The following is a 7694-nucleotide window of genomic DNA, read 5'->3' as shown; positions in this document are numbered from 1 at the left end:
AAAAAAATAAAATAAAATTTTTGAAGGCAAATTCTTTGTAGATGGCACCTCTCTCACTTAACTCTGACCATCCTGCTTTTCTAAGGTCAAGTAGAATCTGGTTCCTCTCTTCTGTCTTCAACAGCTGAGAATCTGAGGACTCGGCCTCCAGGGTCTGGCTCCAGCACCCAGAACCCCCTCGAGAGACTGCATAAAGAGTTTTCAAGGCATGAATAATTCCTGTGTGGGTGTGCTCACCTTTCACCTGAGCGGCTAGGCACCCCCTGACCACATCAAGAGGGCAGGTACAGATAACTACCGTCATGCCTGCCAAGGATCCAGCCATTAATCTGTGTACATGACCAGAAATTCCTGGCTCAAATAACATAAAATGAATTGCGCCGTAGGGAAAAATTAGAATTATCATGGCACCATTGCCTTTATACAGTCCAAGGCATCCTTCCTTTCAAGGAACAGAACAATGCAGAAAATACTTCTAAATGCTTGTCATGGTAATTATGAGCTTGTGATAAAGCCTTTACTGGATCCAAAGGAGCAACCGTTGTTTTAGCACAGCATCCAGCAATACCTCCGGCCAGGAAGGAGCACAGCCAGTAGAAGTCTCGCCCACAGGGGGGGTGTATCCTCCGACCCCTGCCGCCTGCAGTGTGGCAGGAGGGTGATGGGATGCTGCCAGGGGCGCTGCCACAGCCACCATGACGAAGCCACATTAGGAGGCTCGGGTGCCAGCTTACAAAGCACAGATGAGGACCATAGTTGGGGTGAGCAACGTCAGGGCCAGAAAATAACAAATCTTAAAAATGGATCAAAAATAATGAATATCGGTAGCACCTCTGGGGGTGGCGCCGTGCCCTGGGGGGCTCGGTAAGTGGCGCTGCGTGCGGGTCTCGCGAGGGCTCTGGTGGGGCTTCTGGGAGCCCTTGGGACGTCGCTCTGTCCCGGTCGTGGGCCTCCACGGTACAAAGTTCTGTTGCCGCATCTCTTGAGTTCCTGCGCGCTGTGAGGCGGCGCACGCGTGGACGGAGAGTTAACAAGCAACGACGCTTCAGAGCCAGGCATAAGCCGCCCGAGGGCCAACGAACGACCGTTTTGCTGTTTGTTTGGAAAAAAAAGGATGCGTATATGCAACCACCACACGGCAAAAACGCTGGATGTTAAATTGTTTACAATTCTCTTGGGTGGTGGGAATAGAGATGATGATTTATACTCACGTATGCTCGTTTTTCTTGTAGTAAGCACGATATTTTGTCAGAAAAGAATCCGAAATAAATCGTATTTCAATTGTGATGGGTGCTGTTAAGGGAGCCCCACACCAGGCTAGGGGTTTGGGAATGAGGAGTGTTTCGTGCATTGCACACAGATTTAACCGGAAGTGAAGACGAAGTTAGGGTGCACGTTGAGAAGATTGCCCTGGTTTCTCAGCATGCCTGAAAAAGTTGAGGGCCAAGTAGGAGGATTGTTTCATCCCGTGCAATGCCAATCGTCTTGGCACAGGCAGCCTTAATTGTAAGGCCCTCCCTCACCAGTATCAAGTTTCTCTTTATACATAATTGTTTCTATAAGTGTTTATCCTGTTGCTTCAGGAAAAAGCAAAATTCCTGTAATATAAATTAGTCAAAGTCCATACAAGTCCACAGATTAAAAGGCTTACCAACCATGAAAACTTGTTTGTAGTCTATTCATTATCATTGACCAGTAGATCGCTAGTAATGTAAATATTTAAAAAATATTAACCGATTATATTAATATCTTGTACACTGGAAGGTCTTTTCTACATGAAATTTGCAAAGAACTGCCATTGTTTTGCTTTTAGGAGGACCAGTTCCCTTCAGCAGGAGAAACAAGAATCCTTGGGTGACAAGTTTGTATCTGTGTATTCAAAATGGTTAGGATAGATATATAGTTACATTCTCTTAATGAATAGCGAGATTTGTTCTAATGGTGTTTGTAAATAGGATATCATGTCCGCATCTTGTACAGCAAATAATCACTAGGAAGAATGTATGCAATGTGTTAATTATTGAAAACAATTTGGTTTGAAACTGTCATTGCTATTTGTTTCTCAGTAAAATTATGCAAAAAAAAAATAATGAATATCACAAAATGTTAGAAAATAGCAATATCTGCATTCATTGCTTCCTGACACATCCCCATAATGCTTGTCTTCTACACACCTGGCTGCATGTTCTCGGATCCACCTTGTAACATCATTTTCTGTAGAAGAGGAGCTCTGATGCTTGTGCATGTTCAGGGCATGAGTCCCCATGACCCATTGCATGAGTCAGAGGCTCCAGGCTGAGCCTGGGCACTGCCAGCCGCTGCCCTTCCCCCAGTGTTTCTAACATGCAGCCAGAGCCAAGGGCACTGCTTGGCCAGATCCCAGCTAAGACTTTCTCTGAGCCACAGAAGTATGGCACACAGTGGCTGAGCAGGACAGGGAGCTAAAGCCTGGGGCAACATGCAGCTTTGGGGCCCAGAAAAGCCACATTTGGTGCAGAGGATGTTTAAGGGAGCTGGGAGCCTTAGGTTGCTGTCTTCCCTCGAGTGGGGTGAATCTGGGCTCTCCCACCCCCTCGCCATGCCTCAGTGGTTCCTCCACATGGAGCTCGTCTCAAGGCAGAAGCAGAGCCATGGAGGAGGGACTCACAGGGCTTAAACAGTTCCACCCTGGGGCACACGAGTGGCACAAATGACCACAAAAATGAACAGAGCATCTCATTAGCAGTCAAACTACATTCCCTTTTTCCTGAAATCCATTAATGTACTTTTTGTCTCTATGAATGTGCCTATTTTGAACATTTTATACAAGGAAAACCATACAATGTGTGACCTTTTATCAATGGATTCTTTTCCATAGTATCATGTTTTAGGGGTTTGTGCATTTTTTTTTTTCTTTCTTGTCCATAAAGGTTTTATCACGCAGAGAGGAGAGAAGGGGCCTGGACAGCTTCATTCCTCATGGTGACCAGGATGTTTCTCAGCACCCTTGGTTCTTTTGGCATAGACGTGTGTCCCCATCCCTTGTCTGAGGAACATGAGGGTCAGTGTGTACTTGGAGACCTGGAGCGGCTCCATGGCACACCGCTTATATGGGACACAGCGCCACAGCTCTGGGATCCAGGCCAGCACTGACTTGGGGCGCTTTGGGAGGCACCAGCAGAGCTGCCTGTGCCTCAGCTTGCTCTTGTTCTTTGTACCCTTATGCCCCTTTCTGAGGTCTACAGCTGTGGGGTCACTCAAACCCACGGCTGCTGCTCTTTGATGTCTGCTCAGGCCTTCATTTTTTATTATCAAATAATTTATAAGCCATGAATGCCCCATATTTTCTTTATCCTTTCATAAGTAGATGGGCATTTGGGCTGTTTCTCTTTGGGGACCATTACAGATAGCGCTTTCACTGGCTGCTTGCGCTCCATCTGCCGTCATTTCCCCAAAGGTACCCCACAGAACCTTGGCTGCCATGCCCTCTCGGGCTGACCAGACAAACCTCTTCACAAGTGCCAGTTCGGATTCTCCTCAGGCTTCTCCTCTCCAGACACCTGCCCTTTGAGGGAACCAGAGCCCATGTTCAACTTTCCTTTATTGTCCTAAGTCAAGTTCTCCCCACGCTCGCCCCATCAGGTATTCTCCAGTACCATGAACTTCAAAGTAAGAGGATAGAGTCACTTTCTCAGGTCTCCTTGGCATGTCTTCTGTGAATAGTCAGACTATTTGCATCATCCAGGTGTCATCTAATTTTATCTACCAACTCTCTCCACACTCAAGCATCCCCCAAGCTGTGGCTACTACCATCAGCATAATGCTCTGGTAGTTGCCTGGCATCCACAAAGCTCAAGGAGCCACTTGAGATGTTAACCCTTGACCTCAAATTGGACCCCAAAGGAATTTCCAATTTCCACAGCAGAAGGAAATACTGGTAGTCCTCAATCCAGAACAGTCCCAGCTTCACCGATCTTAAGATCCAGGCTCCTCCCCTGGTCCAAGGGGTCTGCCTTGAGCGTCTGACTGTGCTGAGTGGGAGGAAGGCCAGCTGGTGGAGGTAGAGCCTGAGACTGGGCCCCAGAACTGGCGAGGCCAGAGCCTCAACTTCTGTAAACACTGTAAAGAAAGCTCAAGCTAAGGTGACCAACACATCCTGCTTTAACCAGGACTTTCCCCACTCAGCAATGAAAGTCCCTATTTAGGGAAAACCCTCTGACCAGTGCAGGCTCATGGTACACTTGAACCACAGCACTGGTGAAAAACTGAAATACAGGAGGTTGGGGAGAGTGCCATGTGATCCAGGCTCTGGGGAGGATGACAGGAAACCAGCCCGCTGTGTATTGTTTCTGAGGTTAGTGCCTCCAGTAAGTAATTAGGCAATCATTCCAGGATGGCGACTTGTCCACACTTGCAAGCGTAGTGTGTAACAAATCCTTGAAGGGAGGGATGCAGAATCCAGTAAGTGGTAGCGCTGGCATCATTGTTCATTGTTGGTTTAATTATTTCATAAAATGCACGTAACACACATCAGCTACATCAGTTCAGTGGCAGTAATTATACATGCATGGTGTTGCACCACTACCCCAGCATTATGGTGTCGTGCTTGGAATCTGTACCTAGTTCCAAAAACCTTTCATCATCATAAAAAGGAGTTCCCCACCCTTTAACAGTCTCTTCTCATTTTTTCCTTCTCCCAGCCCCTGGCAAGCACCCATCTATTTCCTGTCTCCCTGGTTTATTCCAGGCATTTCATGTAAATGGGGTCACACGATATGTGTCCTCTAGTGTCTAGCTTCTTTAGCTCAGCGTGCTTTCTGGGTTTGTCTTTGGTACTTACCCAACACTTGCAATATCTAGCACCTGCAAATTATAAGAGGAAGGATTTATTTTGGCTCATAGTTTTTTTTTAATTATTTATTTATTTTAACATTTATTGTGTGTGTGGGGGGGGGCCAGCTCAGCCCACCAGGGGGCACGGCTGGCTGGCATGTGGTGCTGGGGGATCGAACCGCGGTCCCTGTGCTTTGCCAAGCTTGTTGCAAGTAGGTGCTTTAGACCACTGAGCCATCTCTCCAGCCCTTGGCTCATAGTTTGTAGTGATTTCTCCAAGGTAGGATGGCATGGCAGAGGAATAATTCCTCAACTCCTAGCACTCAGGAAGGAGACAGCAAATGGGGGAGCAGGGAGGAAGATAAACCCTTCCAGGCCATGCCCCATGAACCCCTCTTCCACAAGACCCCACCTTCTAACAGAAAGTCAGCTATAAATCCCTGTAATCCAATTGCCTTCCAAACACCCTGCCTGTGACTACACTGAGGCTCTTGGGAGACTTCTAGATACAAAGAGTACTAAGCTTCATCTGTATCATAGCAAGTATCAGCACTCTGCCCCTTTTTGAGGCTGAATAATATTCGACAGCATTACTATACCACATTTTGTTTACCTATAGTTGTGTTTTTGAAGGCATGAGCTGTACTCGAATATGCCCCCAGTGCCTCCAGAAAACAAGGTTGTTCTTGTTCTTGTTTCTAACCTTCATGAGACAAGCAAAACTGAAACAATGCTCAGCAAGCAATGGGACATCTGTGTTCTGAATGCACTGTAGCAGTTAAGATGTGCACACATGGGCCAGCCAAATAGCTCAGTGGACTAAAGCACCTGCAAGCAGGCACAGGGGCCAGAGATTCGATCTCTGGGGCCTGCCATGCTGGCCCCACCCCCCAAGGCTTACCAAGATGGCAATTGAGACTGGCATGGTGGCACGTGCCTGTAATCCTAGCTCTTGGTAGGCTGTAAACAGGTGGATCACCACAAGTCTGGTCTAGTAGTGAGACCCTGAACACGCTGTAGACCCTTCCCTAAACTACAAAAAGAAAAAAAAAAGTGTGCATAGCCTACATCTGCTCATGGTGTGTATTTGTCAGCTCTGTGTTACCAGGATGACATACCTGAAACAACTAATTTTTTTAAAGAGAAAAGATTTATTTAGCTCAGTTTTGGAGGAACTGGTAGGGGTGGCACATCATGGCAGCAGCACATGTTGGAGCCATAGTCATATCTCAAGTAAGAGTTGGGGGTTGGGGGGAGGGAGAGAGAGAAGAAGGAGGAGGAGGGTGAGGAAGAAGAGGAGGATGAGGAGGACGAGGACGAGGAGGGAGAGGATGAGGAGGGAGAGAGGGAGGGAGAGACAGGGACAGAAATAGAGACAGAGACCCAGAGAAACAGAGAGAGGAAAGGAAAGGATGGAAGAAGGAGAGGAGGAGAGGAGAAAGAGGAGTGGGGTCCCACAATCCCTTTCGAGAGCACTCTCCTGGCTAAGGACTTCCACTAGACCTGATCTCCCAAATGATGCACCAAATCCTAACGCATGGACCTTTGGGGGATTCCAAAGCGCATGTCCAAACCAGAGCATGGTACATTGGAGACAGTGACATTTACGCCCTTGTCCCTTGGCTCTTTATGTCATATGGATGCTCAGGTCTCCCAGCTTAAAAATGCACCTACCCAATTCTTTTTTTCTGCCACTTCCTCAGCTCGCGGAGCACTCCGTCACACCTCCCTCTGCACCCTCACGCCCACTCACTCGCTGATTCTCCCGAGTCATCATCGAGTCATCGAGTTGGCTTCTCTGGCTGTTGCTGTAGCAGCACAGCTCTCCGAAAGGCACCGCTGTCCTTGGGAGCCGCAGTGAGGCCTGGCCTAGCTTCTTCCATCCTTTCTCTCTGCAGCGTTTGCTCCTGTGGCCCAGCCCTTCCTTTTGAGAACTCGCTGCTTCCCCTTGGCATCATTTCCATTCCCATCTCACTCTCCTGTTTGCCTGTAAGATTGCAGGCTGAGTCTGTGTTACCATTTTGCATCCTCTGCAGTGTCACCTGCCTTATCAGGTCTGCGTTCACACTGCTGCTGTGAGGTCACTGTGCACCTAGAAGAGGCTGGGCGGGCTCTCGCCCCCTAAGTCAGTGCCTGAGAACTGGCATCACTCTTCTTAAGGACCTTGGAATGCAGTAAGAAGACTCCGGTAGCAGGGCCTGATTTCTGAGTGTCCTGCGATAGTTTTTGCACTCGAAGAGACATACCTGACACCAATCTGAGAGGAATCCGTGTGATTTTCACACTGTCTGGGATGTCAGCAGAGGTCTTCGAGGAAAGATTTCCTGCACTTTTCCTTGATGTTTGAGGTACTCACAGTTGCTTTCATAATTAGGTAAATCACCTTTGTTGATACTGTGTGGTTACAACATAATAACCGCACAGCACTTTGTAGGAGGACGTTAACCACTGGTAAAAGTGTCTTCTCACTTAAACCACACAGCAGCAGCAGCAGTGGTATGTGAGCCGGGTGGAGGCTCTCACCGAGTGGGTTACTCTCACAAGCTGCAAACTGACTGCAAAGTTGCCTGGGCTGAGCCGAGTGTGAATTAACCAAAAGTGAAATCTCCTCTCTGCCCTCACTTCTTGTTGTTCTAACTAAGCCAACCTCGTGCTGATCCCAGCTTCAAAACCTCTGTGTTGGTGTGTTTTCCTAAGTGTGCTTGCTCTGGGCAGTCCCTTCACACCTGTTCTCCTCCAGTTCAAGGGACCTGCTTCTAGAGGTTGGGTCCTGCCCAGCAGGGCTCCTGGGGCAGGGACAGGCTATCTAGCCAAGTGTCCAGGACAAAGCCTTTTCAAGGCCATGGTTCTCCAGAGAGGATTCCAGAACTGCTCTATCCTGA

The 7694-nt window shown here is 48.0% G+C and overlaps 1 protein-coding gene across 1 annotated transcript in view; it reads right to left on the bottom strand.

Moving 5' to 3' along the window:
• Nucleotides 1-406, bottom strand: part of LOC101585955 (graves disease carrier protein-like) — a 7172-nt gene extending 6766 nt beyond the window's left edge. The window contains exon 1 of the mRNA XM_023705605.1: nt 188-406. Coding sequence (XP_023561373.1) covers nt 188-406 — 219 coding nt within the window. The remainder of the gene's footprint in view (nt 1-187) is intronic.
• Between the last annotated feature and the right edge of the window lie 7288 nt (nt 407-7694).

This window comes from Octodon degus, unplaced genomic scaffold (genome assembly GCF_000260255.1).
Source record: "Octodon degus isolate 3935 unplaced genomic scaffold, OctDeg1.0 scaffold00225, whole genome shotgun sequence".
NCBI lineage: Eukaryota > Metazoa > Chordata > Mammalia > Rodentia > Octodontidae > Octodon > Octodon degus.
The sequence above is the reverse complement of the archived record's forward strand: the minus strand, read 5'-3'. Positions and strand labels throughout refer to the sequence as shown.